This window comes from Phalacrocorax carbo, chromosome 2, assembly GCF_963921805.1.
Source record: "Phalacrocorax carbo chromosome 2, bPhaCar2.1, whole genome shotgun sequence".
Taxonomy (NCBI): domain Eukaryota; kingdom Metazoa; phylum Chordata; class Aves; order Suliformes; family Phalacrocoracidae; genus Phalacrocorax; species Phalacrocorax carbo.
In genome coordinates, this window is record NC_087514.1 from 121,526,918 (window position 1) to 121,543,115 (window position 16,198).

Sequence of the window (16,198 nt, forward strand, 5' to 3'; positions counted from 1 at the left end):
CTTCAAGAACGCCGCCTTTCCCTATCCCTACCGGGATGGCGGGAGGCCTCCCCCCACCGCCCCGAGAGAGGTGCCGGGGGTCCCACCTCGGAGGAAGAAGTCCTTCCCCCGGCCCTCTGGATCTCCCACCGTTTTCCTCAACAGGAGGCATCCAAGGAGGCCATCGGTATAATTGTCCCTTTTCTTCTTGCAACACTTAAATACCTACTTAGAAGTTCAGAAGCCCAAAGGAGCCTGGTACGGGTAAAGCAAAAGAAGCAATGCGGGTGTTGAGTGTGTTCGTGCGCACAGTTTTGCCCTCCATACCAAAGTTACTATAATTAAAAATGCAAACAGCCAATAGAAGTTTCAGCTACATCTCCACTTGGCCAGCTTTTGCTTACATAAGCAACACTTGATAGTCTCGAAGCATGTGCTAAACAGACACAGGAGAGGTTTGGTAATCACAATTTTATTTACTCAGTTTCAGACTGGTTGAATACGGAAAGCACCATGTTTCACTGCAGTCACAGTGCCCAACTCTGGAAATGGACATATGACATCAGGACAGCACCTATACATCCCTGGCAGAAGTTTACCAAAAAATTTTATGCAGAGAAGACATAGTAAGTCCATTACTTTGCCATTTGTCTATCCAAGCATTCACACAGTGACACTAATTTTATCTTGCACCCCTCTGTAAGTCCGCAGAAAAAAACCCCAACACCATACAGGAGATTAGCCATAGCTTTTTTGTTTCACATTTTCCAGGTTGTCAATTTTTCCCCCACAGACTACCTACAGGGGCTGCCAAGTGCCATAAAGATAAGTACTCTAAACCTTACAAAAGCTTTCAGTTTTGCAGGAAATTGTCAAAGCTGGGTGGGGGGGGAAAAGCTAAGTCTGTTCATCTGGGATTTAACAAACAAATCCATGAAACAGATGTGCTAGGGCTCACATGACACTTCCTGATTTCACTGGACATGAGACCAAGACCTACATAAGCAACAAGTCAGTCAAAAAAAGTTATAAAAAAACACCCTTGGAATTATGTAACTAAAATGAATTATTCAAAATCTGTTGGTTATACCTAACCAGTTCATCTATGATGATTACTAGACATAGAAAGGAGGAGGCCATTATGCTTTGAATGAGATCCTTTGCTGAATGTTGTCTTCAAGCTTTAGTCACCTTTTGAAAATAAACACATTTACAAACACAGAGATAGTTAAAAAAAATTTACCCTGCTTTCTTCACTGTGTAAACAGAAACAGGAGCTCCATAGCTTTGGATAGGTTAGGCTTTAAACCATTAAAAGAAGCAGCAGAGGAAAAAAGGTTTAGTCTTGGTTTAGAGTTTTGAGTGTACTTCACACACTTAAATCTTTGACATCCCTGATAACTGTGTATACAACATTTAAAAACAAAGGGCCTGATCCTGCAGCCCTTACTCCTTGGAAGGCAACAGATGTCAATACCCTTTTAAAAGGCCTATAAACAGGACATGAAGCACAAATTTCACGCAGTGCTGCATGACAATTACAAAAAGGTCATTTCCAAATCTGCAAGAACTTCAGCATGTACTCAAGCTATACATACAAAGTGAAGAAGTTACCAATATTAGTGTGTCTTCAGATTGCAAATTATATCTAATGGCTTACTGTAGGTGCACAACAAACCCATCTTTTCTTGATAAATAAACTGCTGATCAGCATAGTGAGGAGAGGTATCTAAATCAAGGTGAATGGCCAAGGAAGTGCAGAGGTATTCTATGCAGAATTTATTTTGCTTTAATATTTCTTTGCTTTAATAGCAGCTTCAATCTCTTCCATGATTGGCACTGGCCCTGCATAGTTATTAGTTTCAATAGCTTCTAATTTCTTCTGATAGTCAGCTGGCAAGCCATTCTGTTTTGCACCCATGCAGATAACCTATAATAAAAAGGAGGGAGGAAAAAAAAAGCCTTCAATAATAGTGTTAGGAAGGACAGACCCCTCCAAAGATTTACTTGTACAGGAAGAACCACTTAAGGTAACATGGGAATTAATCCCAAATAATGCTATTTGTACCTAAAGATAGCCAAGGTTTTTGGAAGACCACTGAAGACCTTAATAACATCAACAAAATTACTCTGAAAAGGCTTGTAATTACCAAAGCGTACCATAAGATTCTGAAATGTTAGTAACATGCAGAAGACTGTACAATTAAGCTGTTATTCACTTATTTCCTTCTTTCTTCAGTGAAGTTGAGAACTACTTTTTGTCTTTAGCCAGCCTTATTATCACATGTGAGCAAGAAACTGCATATATTATTGAAGTTATTTTAAAACTAAGCTGTTCAAATCCATAGCACAACAGCGACTACCTAGACAGGTTATAGGAGTAACAGAAGCACATACTTAGCCTAGTGAAAAAGCACAGATTCCTTAGAGTTTGTTGCTGCAGCTTTCCTTCTACATACAAAATAAACTTTAATATTGGTGCAAGAGAAAAGAAGTGACAGTGAGAGGAAGAGGAGGCTGTAGGAGCCAAGGCTTGAAAGAGACACCAGCAAGCTCCCATACAGAAATACATACAGAAATACACAGATTTTAAAAGCTGACACTATTGTAAATATACTTTCATGTATTCAAGAGCCAGGAAGTTCAAAGATGAGGTGTCTAGGAAGGATGACCTTTGCCACAAAAAGTACACAACAGTAGGTGGATGTAGATCACTGTGTGCTGATACAGTCACCTGTAGCCCTCCTGCCTGGTTAACTTAAATAGAAACTTGGGGGCAGGGGTGGGGAACTAACAACTGACCCTGACAACAGCAGGAAGGAATGTTTAGTTAGATAAAGTTGTCAATGTTGATGTTGGAGGTCTGCTCTTACAGCATACTGGTGAGAGCTGATACACAGCAGCGGACTATGTATTAACTCCCTGAAAAGCCCTAAAGATCTGTCTTGACAGAAAGTGCGTTGACAGGGAGGAGGTTTATGAAGTAGTAGAGCCTGCTTTCTAAGTAAGCTTTCTCTTCAGAAGACTGCTGCTAAGGCAGCTGGCCTTAGCTATGCTCCTGGAAGCTAATTCATAGGAGTTCCTCAGTTAAGAGAACGCGGCATGCTTGGGATTTAACAAGCTCAGGCCCTGTTTCTTTGCTTTCGGTAGAAAAAGTCAACACGTTACAGTTATGTCTATCTGCAGTCGCAAATAGCTGCACAGTTCCAGACATGCAGGCATGCCACCGGAGGCTAGGCCCGTGTCAGGTCTCACAAGCTAAGCAGGTCAGGCCTGCTGTGTGACTGGATCGTATGGACTCTCTATGGAGTCGGTGTGTTGCAGAACAGTGTTGAAACACTTCTGCCTCATCAGCCATCAAGTGGGAACCCTGCAGTGCTCTGCAGTGTTGCTGGAAGTCCTGTGACATACTGATGATGCATCTGGTAAAAGGAGGCAGGTAGACTCCTGTATTAAATGATAGTAACATACTTCGTAATACAATAGGGATAATCTGTGCCCTTGAGACTACAAGCCAGGTGCTGTGTTCTCCCCACAGATGCTTCCCTCTGTCCTTTCAGAGGAATGCATTAATTTTTCAGAGAATTGCTGCATACATGTAAACAACACCCTTCAGAAATCCTTGGGTCAGTCATAACTAATTCACGAGTTAAATAAGAGACTTCATGTAAGGCATAACTAAGCCAAAAAAACCCAACCTGATTTAGCAGGCCTTTACAAGCTAGCAGTCTTCTGTGAGCATCATTACACTATAACATTGCACAAAGATTAAGTTATACCTTTACGTTAGTTACTCATGCCTTCCATCCACTGTAAATGAAGTGCTTATTCAATAGGACAGAAGTACTGCATTATATATTTCTGTTCATTCTCTCCAAAATTACAGTGATGCAACACTCACCTTTTTATACTGAGGAGAAGGGGGACCACGGACGTAGTCCTTCATCTGGTAGCTTCGACAGGTCAGTACGTTTCCTGCTTGAGTGTGGACATTAACTTCTAATGGGACATAAATGCCAGCGTCAACTCCCTCTTGCCTGTAAAGGAGATATATCCCTTTCATGCCAAATAACTGATGCATCTTTCAAACAAACTGTACAATTAAACATATGCATTTATTATAACAGAATTTGAGGCAGGACACTGGTCTGCACTGTTAACAGACTTAAAGAAAAACAAAGCAAACCATATTCCAGTACTTTGTGCAGACTTATTTCATACTCAAAAATAAGTTTCTAAAGCAGCAGCAGAGTTCACTTTTATCATTTAGCTCTGTGAGAAAGATGACTAGTGGTTAACTTGCAAAGTTAAGAGAGAATACTCCTTGTGAATTAATTACTCCGCAAGTCTCATAGTCTACAAGGGAAACACAAGGATTATCAGGATAAGCCATGCACACATCATTCATTACCTTCCGCTCAGATAATGAAACAATTACAAAGTTTTATCTTGCCCGTTGTGTTACATTTGAGTAAAGGGAAACTCACACAACTCTTGCAATGTACATTCCAATGAATAATCCAAGACACCCTTTAATTTTTGCAAGACGTACAGCAACAATGACTTAGATTGGGGCAAAACCCATTTTGTTTTTTTTTTTTTTTTTTTTTTAGCAAAATCATGCTGTCTTAGGAAAACAAAACCAAACTCAAAACCAAGGCTACTTGTTGTCTTTAACCATTAGCATTTAGCCACCAACAAAAGTATGAGGAAATAGTAAGAAGTAAACAAGAAGCTTAGCGATACAAGACAGACTTTACAGCACAATTAACTTTAGATGTGCTTTAGATATGAGTGATAACATGGGGTTTAATGCTGCTCAGCAAACTATCATTTTGACAACTTATCTTTCTTTCAAAGACTTACTACTATTTCAAGTTATTTAATATACATAACGTGGTCCACATTATGTGAGTAACTAGTTTAAATGCAAGTAGAGACTGGAAGCTAACTGCAGATTCAAGGTCAACAGACTGCAAAATAAGTCAAATGGGTGTGTGAGAGCAAGAAAAATGTTACAGTTAAGTAACATCCACTGCTAGGATATATGAGGAAAAGTCACAATTTAGTATGCAACTTATAGATTTGTGAAGTACAGAGGACAAAAAAGAACCATCTGACCACGAGACAGCACCAAAATGCATCTGAAGGCAAAAAGTTCAGCCATCTAAGCAAGAGATTCCCCTCCCATATTTGTTTTCTATATATTAAGCTGTTTTACTAGTATTTCAACTAATGGCATGCAGCACCAGTTACACATTCCCTCCTCTCCTTCTGGATAACAAAGCACAGTCTTCTTTTTCCGGAGGGGGAGGTGGGGGGTCAGGGGGGGAAGGGGAAGGAAGAGGGAGGGGAGCAAACAGCGATTTTTTTTTTCTTTCTTGATACCTGGAAGTTCCAGGAAATAACTTGGTTGAGAACTTACAATTGTAACTGCTTGTGCACGGCCAGAGAATGCCAAGATCTTCAGCAGGAACACATGCAACCTCTTTCAAGTTGGTTAGGACCGATCCTTAGAAGAACACTACTGACTATCATTATAAAAGCCAATAATACATCCTATTTCCTTCCATTTCCAGTCCACCTTCATGGCATCAATGTGGCAGCTGGAAAAAAGCAATCTTTAATGCTAGTGTCTGTCCTGCAGCTTTTGGTGATGGTATAGCACTCAAGTGTCTAGCATCTTAGCCACCATTACAGTTTATCCCATCAAACAAATGCCAGGGATCTGCAGTTCTATAGTATATAAACAATACTTTAGAAGCTAAAATACAAAATGCTGTCCCCGTAGAGGGAACACAGTGTCACTATCAAAGACTGTGCTGCCAGACAGCATCTTTATACTCCTGAAGTTTATGCTTTAGGAAAGCATGGTATACCAGGAGATTTCAGTAAAGGTCAGCAGAAAGGGGACCAGGAGGTAAATGCTAGTGTAAGCAACAGAGGGGGAGCTGTGGAGATAATAAAGCAGGGACACGTAAAACTCTCCCCAACAGGAAGCATATCAGCTATAGATGCCCTCCTGCTTGGGACTAACACTCCTAACCAGGGTTTGAGATTGCTGAGAGCGCCCATACCCACAATGTGCTAACAGAACTTGGGCAACAGTTTCTGCTGTATTTCAGGTTCACTGTAGGCAATGAAAGGCAAGTTGGAACTTCAGGTTTCATGGCCAAGGTTATCAGGACATGCCTACACAGCACAGTGCAGCCATAACCAAAACTGCAACAGTACCAGAGGCAAGAGACCTGTATTAACACCATGCTTTCAAGGGGTTTAATATGCCCTGCTTCCTTAGCCTCACCAGCTCAGATTGGAATTAACTGACAGCTATGAACTGCACTGAACAAACAGTCCATGTGTACCAGAAGCACCATGCTGTGCAGGCACATCCTGAAAGCTGCAGTAAACACATGACACCAGCCAAAGTTTTGAAGATTAAGCCCTAAGTCCTGCCTTAGAATCTGAAAGAAGTTATGCTGCTCCTCTCTTTGTTTAGCCAGGTGGTCCTCCAGAGTTCAGAGTTCAGCCCAGGAATGACTTGCTCAGGTTGCCTTAAACTTGCCTTAGTTATGAGGCACATGCGGAATGTTCTCTGCCATGCATTGTAATGGTGCAGACCATTCAAAGGGAAAAACAAAACCATCCCAGCTCCCTGCTTGGATCTAGCTCAAGTTCACAAAAGTTTGAATTCTTAGAAGAGAAGACATGCAAAATAACCTCCTTAAAAGGTCCCTTTGTATTAAAGATCTCCTCCTCCTTTGCAAAGTCTTGTCCCCATCCCTTCCTTTTCTACTACAACTGGAGTCTACAGATGTATAGAGACAGAAATTGATGTCAGTCTCACAGGAAGCTCCCTAAAGTAATGGGAAGAGTGTCACAGGACAGATAGAGAGTGTACAGTAATTTAAAGGTCATTGTGAGGACAGGAATTAAAAAAAAAAACAAAAACAAAAACAAAAAAAGAGCCTGGCCAATATATCAGCTCCAGATCAAGGTCCACTGCTTGTTAAAATACCCCTAAGTAGATTTAGCTTGAAAACAAAGCCATTTTAATCACAAATGTGTTAGAAGTCATTACATGTACTGTGAAGTGAAATTCACATATTAAAATCCAAAGCATCTTCTTGATTCCAACACCAAAGCTTCCACACAGCTCTTTACCAAAAATTAACCACTACTTTTCAATTGCTCTCTAAAATAGTAGAAAACAGCAAAAGTTAAGTCACCTACTTATCCAGTGAACTTAAATTGCTAGTGTTCATTTTCCACACTATTCCCCATACTTCGTCTCCAGGGCTCTCAACAATGGTAGCTGTACCTCCATGCCAGACAGAACTTGTCCTGCCTTGAGGAAGGCCAAACTCGAGCTTAAAGTCCTGCAAATGAAACCAATGCAAAGAATCAATTTCCACTTAAGATTAAGAGCTGTTGACTATTCTTGACATGAAAGAGGCAGCTAAAGGAGAATCTACAAGTAGTCAGTTGGAGCCACAGAAAGAGGAACAGACAGGCAGGATCCGATTCAGCTCCCATCTCATGCAGGGCTGAAGTCAGCCTTTTCCACCTCCCCATAAGACACGGCAGTCTTGGGACAAAGGGAAGAGAGGTCTGGCAGAGAGCATTACTCATAGAAGTCTTGGCCTGTGGAGACCTGGATCAACATCCAAACCTCTTAGTAGCCTGGCCTAAACATTAGCTAACAATTTCTAGCAGTGATAAGAAAGCAGAGGTAGCCCTTTTTCAAGAGTAGCACGCATACCCCATTCTGCAGTAAACACAGTAGTGCTGAGGAAATGTCTGCCTGACTTTTGTCCAAGCTGGTGGTGACAGCATTACTGATATGCTTCCTGTTAGACAACCTGCAGGGCCCTTGGCTGAGGTGTACCACAAAGTAGGGAACTGACTACTGCCTTCTTCTTGTCCCTCAAAAGACATGCCTACCCAGTGCCCATTCCTTTGCAGCTTTTGGTGCTGTTATAAGACTTAAATGCTATCATGCAGTAAGGGGGGGAAGAAGCTTACAAGATGGCACGCTTTGGGTTTTGGGCAGTTGTATCAGTGCATGAGGACAAGTATAAAATACCATCCTGTGTATTTTCCAGTCTTTTGTGCCATCTCATCACTCAACTGGAACATTCTTCCGTATTTTTAAGCCAAGGTGTATGCCTCCTTTACTGAGCTTATTCATGTTTTTACAAGTTGAAACATTCTTTTACGATTTCTTACAAGTAATATAAAATATTACTATATAGGCAAAAGAGAATAACAGGTTCTTGCATTTTTCCAGTGTAATTTCCCATCTGACTCCAAATACTCAGTTTCCTTTCCTACTTGTCAGCCAATTTGTAGATCCTTCCCTAGCAGTAGAGAAGGGAAGGAAGAAAAAAAAAAATTAAGGGCAACTACCTGCTTAACCACAACAACAAAATCTAGCAAAGGCAAAAAGGCTTAAAAACAACATCAAAAATAAAACCCAAACCTATAAAACCCCACAGCTTTGCTTATTTCTTGTGATCACCCTCTTTAAGCTATAATTTCAATTTGAAATATTCACTTTCTGAGACACATTACCTTCTTGTAATATGTCCTAACAGATATGGGGAACAGGTTGCAAAAGTTGAGCAGCTGGAGGCTTGCACACAGAGCAGCAGTACTGCTGGGAACACTAATTTTTGTGTGTGTGCGTGTGATAATCAGCAGGCTGGCAAAGCCGTACTGTTTACTTCATCAATAGAGTCATCTTCCTTCCCCGTAAAACATCCCCCATTAAACTAATTTCACTAGAAGGAAGTTTACTTAGACACACTAGTCATCAACCATTTGACAAGCTGCTGCAAAATGGCTTTGCAGTGTTCGGGTCACTGGATTATTGTATGAGGAGGACTCTGGACTAGACCCTGCGGACAGTCAAGCCCAAGTAATTTGCACACAAGCAAACAGTCCAGTCAAGTCGCAGACTGAAGTTACAGATGTGGACAAGTGCTTGCAGGGCAGCACCAAGGAAATACTTGCTGAAGATTAACAAAGTTTTAAAAAATGAGAACAGAGGGAAGTGAATTTAATATTCTAGTTTAGCATCCAAAATACTCTGTTTACAGGCTATTTTTCCTTTTTTTTTCAAGCCAACGTGGTACTACCATAGAGTAATTAACAGAAATCAGCTCCAACATTCATGCGCTTCCAAGCGTCAGTCATTTTCCAGCTTGAAGCAAGGGAGTGAAGCCACCCGGTGTTAGCAGGGAGCACAGCAATCGGTCAAAGGCTGGCTAGAAAAGCTAGCACCTGACTGCCAGCTCTCGAACAGCTTGCCTGCAGCGCAGCAAGAGCCACTTACTGTGTAACTCGGAATCTACCTGAAACCCAAAAGGAGAGCTGAAGCATATAGGGCTTCCTTTTATCCAGAGGTAAGCGTGCAGCAGTACTGCTTTCCTCCTCACCTCCTGCAAGGTGCTGGGCTCTCAGCACATTCAGCTCCTCGGTGGTATCCGCCTTAAAGGAGTGGGCCTCAATCACCATGTTGATGGACCCACGATACACCATGTATGTGACTATAGGGAGTTTATTAATTCCAAGTGTTTAGGACTTCTTCATACACTCTAACATAGATCGTTTCCTGCCAGTTACCCCAAAAGAACCTTCAAGTCATCCTTAAAAGGATGCTCTGCTCCTCCAGGGATCCTTCCAGTTGTACAGATCTGTACATCAACAGCTCAACAACCACGCCCATGCATTTCCAAGTCTCCATTAAAGCCGAGTTGATATGCTAACATTTAATACCGCCAGGCGGGGGCAGAACTGCCGGGGTGTAGGAAGACGTCAAACTCAGTTGCGCAGCGCCGGGTGAAAGCCTGCATCCCGCCCGGCACACCACGCGGGGAGGGCTCCTCACCTGTGGCCAGCGTGGCAGAGGGGAAGGAGGAATTTTGATTTTTTTAACGGAGCATCATCCTTTTACAACTGTCAGAAACTTGACCCGTAAACCCAGCTGAGCACCTGCTACTTACATTTCCAGGCTCATAACTCTTTGCGCGTTGGGGTCTTGGCTGGCAGCCCAGTAAGACAAAGCCTGCAGAGGCGGGACTAACGCAAACACCGCCTTTGGCTGAGGGTAGCCCCGATAACAGGCCCCGAGCGCCCGCGACGTCACGGCGCACGCCGCGACGTCAAGAGTGACGAGGACCCCGCGCCTGATTCGCGCTACGGCCGCCCCCGCGACCAGCCGGATCCACGCAGGCCGGGATGCAGCGCTGCCCCGTGGGGCGCGAACACGCGGCTCCACGGGGGCAACCGGGCTTCCGCAAGCCGCCGCTTCCCACCCGCGGCACCGCCACGCCACGCCACCCCCGGACCCAGCAGGCACCTGCAGGCGTGCCAGGGCGCAGAGCGCCGCCGAGGGGTTGCGCAGCAGCAGCCGCTCCCGCAGCAGGTTGCTGCCGTATGCGTAGTACAGGAAACCGCCGCCCCCCGGTTCCGTGTCACCGCCCGGCTCCATCGATCCGGTACAGCCCGGCCCCGCCGCGCCGCCGCTTTAACGGCCCCCTCCCGCCGGCCGCTGCCTGGGCGGGGCCTCCCAGCGGAGCCGCCCGCCCCTTTCGCTACTTCCGCCGCTGCGTGGGGGGTGTGCAGTGGCGTTGTGACGTTGTAGTGTTGAGGAACGCTTTCGGTGTGTGTTACGTGGGCAAGTGACGTAGAGCAAGGTGCATTCCTCTCGTCTGTCTGTCCGTCCGCCCGTCTGTGCGGGCGGAGGGAAGGACGCTGCCCCGGGACCCCCGGGCCTCGGCACCGGCGGGGAGCGGGAGCAATGGGCGTTACTGCGCGCCAGCCGCTCCCCATGGAAAGGCGTCATCGCGGGGGTACACGGGCTGCCTGTCAGCGAGCAGCGCCTGCAGCCCCCCGTACCAAACCGGAGAGGGTTAGAGTTCACCTGCTAAATTCAAGCCAGTGCATTTAGCTTGCCGGCCTCCTGGCCGCCTCCGAGAGAAATGTAAACAGTGATGAATTTTAAGTCTATTCCATGAGAATTAAATAGTGCAGCTTTTCCCAGCTGGGAGCCCTCTGAGCAGAGTAAGCTGGGAACGTACAGGAGAAAAAGGCAAGGAGGGGTGGGCGGGCAGAACTGGAGACTCAACAGAGGCACTTCCTCTCTTTCCCTGACATAAGCAATGTTTGAATGAGACAGGAGGAGGCCTTACCACTAGCTACCCCTAAGCGTAAGCCATTGAAGCAATATATACATATATATACACCCATACAGCAAAATGCCCACGGAGGCTGTAATTAACAATAGCGTAACAATTAATGGTGAGGCACTGTTTGTTAATGCTGTTACAGGAGCCATTGGCCAATGTCAGCTTCCTGAGCGGAGGCAGCTTGTGCAGGATCGCCGGCAGCACAACACCCAGGCTCTGGGGATGTCCTCATCTGTGCAGTGTGGAGGGGAAAGCAGGAAATGGGAGAGCTGAAGCAGCTCCTTCCTTTAATGATGTGTGCAGCACTCCCTTTGGATGTCTGCCCTAGTTTTCCCACCACAGATTCATCATAAAATACATGAAGTGATAAATGTGGTTCCGATCCTTCACCACCAGCAGTTTTCTATTTTTAGTTGGGGTTTTTTTTTCTTACATAGGAATAAATATTTTAGGGCGAGAGGGAGCCATCTTGTTCACTTGTTGCATAGGATGATACAGCAAGACTTCCTCAATCTTACAACAGTGAGTAGCTGAACATATCTTTTGAAAATCTGCTTCAGGTATATGCTTTTAGTCCTCTGTCCCTAAGGAAATGTGAACTCGGAAAGGAGAAGTGCATCTCTCACCTCTTCCAGCAGCTTCTGGACCATTGGCTAATTTCAGCCGGAGGCGACAGAAAGCAAGAGCTTTCAGAGATAACTACGTTTCTGCCACTTTCAAGAAAACAGGCAGAGATGGCTGTGTGATGGTGGGGATCCCATGGGAGAGGCTTCCGGAGGGATCGTGGCTTTTGACTAAAGCTCATAGCTTCACGTTCCCCAAAATCAGCCATCCCCAGGGGCCAAGCCTGCTGGAGGGCAGGTTTTCCAGTCATTGGTGCTCAATTGCCCATTTGGGTTTTCTGTGAGCTGTCCCTTGTGAGTCGAGCTTGACATTTCTTTCTAAACTGAACAAATCTTACATAGGAATCGGAATGAAGCATGTAGCAATTGTTAATTCTTAATCTCAAAACAACCTTCTTCTAAAAAAAAACCCCAACCAGCCTTTCATAAGACTTTTTACAATATTAAATCTTTGGACTTTCTGCACAAAAAATGCTATTCTTTCTCAACACTCAGAGTTTCAACAATAATTCTGACAGTTTTTCCTTCAAAAAGCATGTATATTTCGAACAAGGAAAAACTCTTAAAACTGTGTCCTTTTGCGTGCTATTCAAATCGATACTTAAATGTTACAAAGTCAGATGTTTGACAAATGAGGAGACCAAGTCCCTGATCTCGTGACTGGGTTTGTGCACGTGAGAGCCTTTGTTAGCAAAATTACACTCAAATTTATGGGACAAGGATTAATTTAAAACACTGCCACTTGCAATTCTAAGTATTTAATCACTCAATAAGGCATTTTCAAATTAAAATGCCTTGAGGTTTCAATTTTTTTATAGTCTGTACTGAATACCAAGCCTGTTCTATGACCAAGGAGCTATAGCCAGTACTTCCGGGAGTGTGGTGTGCGTCATGTGAGTTGGTTTTACCTATTCTAGATATAGTATAATGCTAATTAAAATGCTATTGAAATAAAACCTGGATTTATGGTGTTTTGAGTAATTTTTAATTGAACAGAGTAAATCAATTTGCACTTCTGAAGCCCATTTCTTCCCCAGCACGACCCATGGCAATGCAGAAACTGAGCCTCTCAACTATTGATGAGCGTGATAGTTGTGAGAGTTGGACTGGAAGGGCTGACATTGGTGGTGTGGGTCAGCGTCACAGTAAGCTTTGGTTTTAAACTATCTGGAAAAATATAAACCTCTCCTCCCAACAGCTTTTATTAAGTTTTATTTTCATTAAAACCTTTATTAAAAATATAGCTGATAGATCACCCAAATATGCACTGTGTGCTCTGAGCTAGTGGGCAGTGAGATGGCCAATACTTATTGCAGAACACTGAGCAGCTCTTAGAAATGAGGCCTCCAGAGCCTACCGAGAGCGCAAAGCATACTTTAAAGAGGGAATGTTAACTCTGAAACCTACTGTCAGAAAAAACTAGGTTTTCATTGCTAATCCAAGGACGCAAAGCCCAGTGTTTGAACTCTTTGGGAATCAGCCTCTGAATTGTCTGTAGCTTCTCACTGTCGCACAACTTAGATTGCTCTTTGTTTTTATACTCTGAGGCCTGAGATGGAAGAAAAATACTACTGTGGTGAGCCAGAAAGGGACAGAAAGCCCCAGGCAGGCCTGCTGAGGCATGCTGCAGGTATGACCCTTTAAGGGGCCCCAGCCTGGGTCTCCCTGGTGCCCTTGGTGCAGTGTGGCCAGTCTGATGGCAAGGCAGCACGGGAGGGGAGTGCATCTCTCGTGCACTGTTCCTGGATTGTTATCTGCAGTGAGACAGATTTTGTCTGTTAATGCGCTTCACTGACGAGATGCCAGGCATTTAACATATACCACAATTTTGTTATATTTTCCACTGTCCTTAAGCAAGTTATTTTAACCTATTATAGTAAGCCCAATACATAATAAGACAGAAATTTGTAGAGCAAGATACATTAAATCAGGGGAGGGGGGATACGACTGGTGTTCCAGTAGTCCACAGCAAGGTCAAAGGTGGTGGGGGTCTCAGACCAGCTGAGATGGAGCTCCACCGAGTTACTCCCATCTCCAATTTTATAGCTGGTGTGAAGCCCCTAGTCCTCACATATCTTTGTACCCAGAGTCTTAATCACCGCAGCACACCCTGCTACAACTCTTGGAGCTGAACAAGGGCTGTTCGGGTAACTAAATGAGGGGTGAGGAGGGAGGAAGGCCTCATGGTTCAGCAAAAATGTTCACACTTCTATAATTTAAAGGAGCCACACAACTAAACCCTCAACCACAAGTTGTGCTTTTGATTAGTGTTTAACTGAGAGTGGGTGACAGCTTCTTGATTTGGTTTAAATACTTCCCCCAGGGTGTTCTGTTAGAAACTGTCTAGGCTCTTGGCATAAGTTTAGGCCTGATTTTCTGGCAGCTGATAAGCAATGTAGGGAGCGACAGAGGCGTGTTATCAGAGGCTGCACAGTTGGGGCTGTGGGCTAAACAAGGGGTGACCACCAAGTCCCCCTAATTCCACGCCTTACCTCGGTCTCATCATAGCAGACCCCTAACATTAGTCTGGCCCCAGGGCCGGGACATCACAGCATCTGGCCTGGAGGGAAGCTTTGTGAGCCTTTCTGCTGATATACAACCAAATTGAGGCTAAATTGCTTTATGTGCATAGGGAAATACTTGGGCACTGTGGACGTACCTTGCTTTGAAACCAAATTTCCAGTTGAAAAAAAAGCATGGAGGGTGGGATGACCTTTTCTGGAGCAATTTGAGTAGAAGTCTGGAGGGCTTTGGTGGTACTGCTAGATTTCGCATTTCTGCTGGTTCACGACTGTTTCAGGGGGCAATTAACTCTTCTGGAGAGGAGGGTGTTAAATGAAACCCTGGGGTTTATCTTTTTAAAGTTGAATCAGTTTTGAAGTAGCAGGCTATCTCTAGAGCTGCTGACAAGAGACCTGTGTTAACCTGTTTGAGCCCCAAACAATTTGGAGGCATTGTTTCCCCTTGGATGTAACTACAAAACCTGCGCAGAGTAAGCAGTCAGGAGTACGCCTCCTGTTTGGGCCCAAACATGGGGGAAAGCTCTGGATATCCACAGCAGTTTATGCATTGTCCGTGGAGGAGATCAACAGGGTTATATATGCAGAGAAAACAAGAATTTGTTTCCATCAGGTTTTTATCCCTAGACGCAATATATTCCTGAGCCTGTCCTACTTAGTTTTTTAGGGAAGAAAATAAGGAAATTAGGAAAAAATGTGATGTAGTGGTATAAGTAAAACCTGCTGAAATATCTGTCAGTCACTCAGCGTGCTTCCCTATCACTCCCTCTCCGACCCATGGTTGTCACAGCATGAGCTTTAATTAATATTGGAGAAAAAAAAAGAACCTGGAGGAATAATAAGGGCAACTGATGCAAATGAACTGTGTGTGCAGTCCTCCCCACAGCTTTTCTCTCCTCCCCGAGGAGCCATAGTAGGATGTGCTCTGCAATTAGTATTTCACTGAAATGATACTTTTTTTCACTGCAAGATGGTTACAGCTGGTGGTAGCTTCTTAATACAGTGTGCAAGGTCTGCGCGTCTGTAGAGGTTTCATGTTCATGCAAATGAATGCAATGATTTTACAGTGCCTTGTGGTGTTGCAGTGCTTGTTCCTTCCCTGTGAAACAGGGACCACAGTGTCCTGCAGAAACCCAGCCTCCTTCCCTGCCCTGCCTAACAGAATAGCAACCAGTCCACGAGGCTTGCAACCCGGCTGACCAGGAGCAATATCATCCATCGTTCATTTTGCAATTCGGTATTTGCATGTTTCTGAAAATAGCGTGGGCAGTCATTTAGGAGAGATGAGCTATTAAAGTGGCTGTGTCTCTGCATGTAAACTCTGGCCTTTTTTTTTTTTTTTCTGCTCTGGCCAATGCCAAAGTGATTTTTGGGCCCTTGAGGCAGCCCCAAGCTCTCCCTGGCTGCTGCCCACTCATTGTGGTCCTGAGATGTCACTGCATGGTGTATGCTGTTTGCAGTGAAGGAAGTAGCAAAGGGAGAGGAGAGGAGAGAGGAGAGAAGAGAGCCATGTGAATCCCTCCTCCAGATCAGATATTGGAAGGAGGAGGGTCTATGTCTTGCTTTTGCTTGTACCTCCTGGAGCCCAGGTGATTACAGACAGTCTGTGACAGGCTTTTTACCACCTGAGCTCCTTCTAACTCTTGGAGGGGTAAAACATACGGGATCTATAAAAAAAAAAAAAAAGCTGAAAAAATGATTCACATGAAATCTCAGCACATGAAAAGTGCGAGAGAGCTTTTACAAACAGATCCCAGTGCACGCAGTCCCAGCATGCAGCTGGTCTTAGTCACTTTGGCTTGTGAGGGCATCCGCTCTGCTCACAGCCCTGCAGGTCCTTGTGGGTGTGACTTCAACAACTGGTTTGAAAAACTTGCCAAATATT

The 16,198-nt window shown here is 44.4% G+C and overlaps 1 protein-coding gene and 1 long non-coding RNA gene across 2 annotated transcripts; both read right to left on the reverse strand.

Annotated features, from left to right (window-relative positions):
* Positions 1-431: 431 nt before the first annotated feature.
* GGCT (gamma-glutamylcyclotransferase) lies at positions 432-10,549 on the reverse strand. The gene is made up of 4 exons (XM_064444162.1): positions 10,343-10,549; positions 7,213-7,358; positions 3,881-4,016; positions 432-1,909 (listed from the first exon to the last, which is right to left on the reverse strand). The coding sequence occupies exons 1-4, from the start codon at positions 10,472-10,474 to the stop codon at positions 1,769-1,771; spliced, it is 555 nt and encodes a 184-aa protein (XP_064300232.1). The 5' UTR covers positions 10,475-10,549; the 3' UTR covers positions 432-1,768.
* On the reverse strand, positions 8,245-10,335 carry LOC135312045 (uncharacterized). The gene is made up of 2 exons (XR_010371679.1): positions 9,987-10,335; positions 8,245-9,871 (listed from the first exon to the last, which is right to left on the reverse strand). It is a non-coding gene; the product is annotated as an uncharacterized LOC135312045 (long non-coding RNA).
* Positions 10,550-16,198: the final 5,649 nt, after the last annotated feature.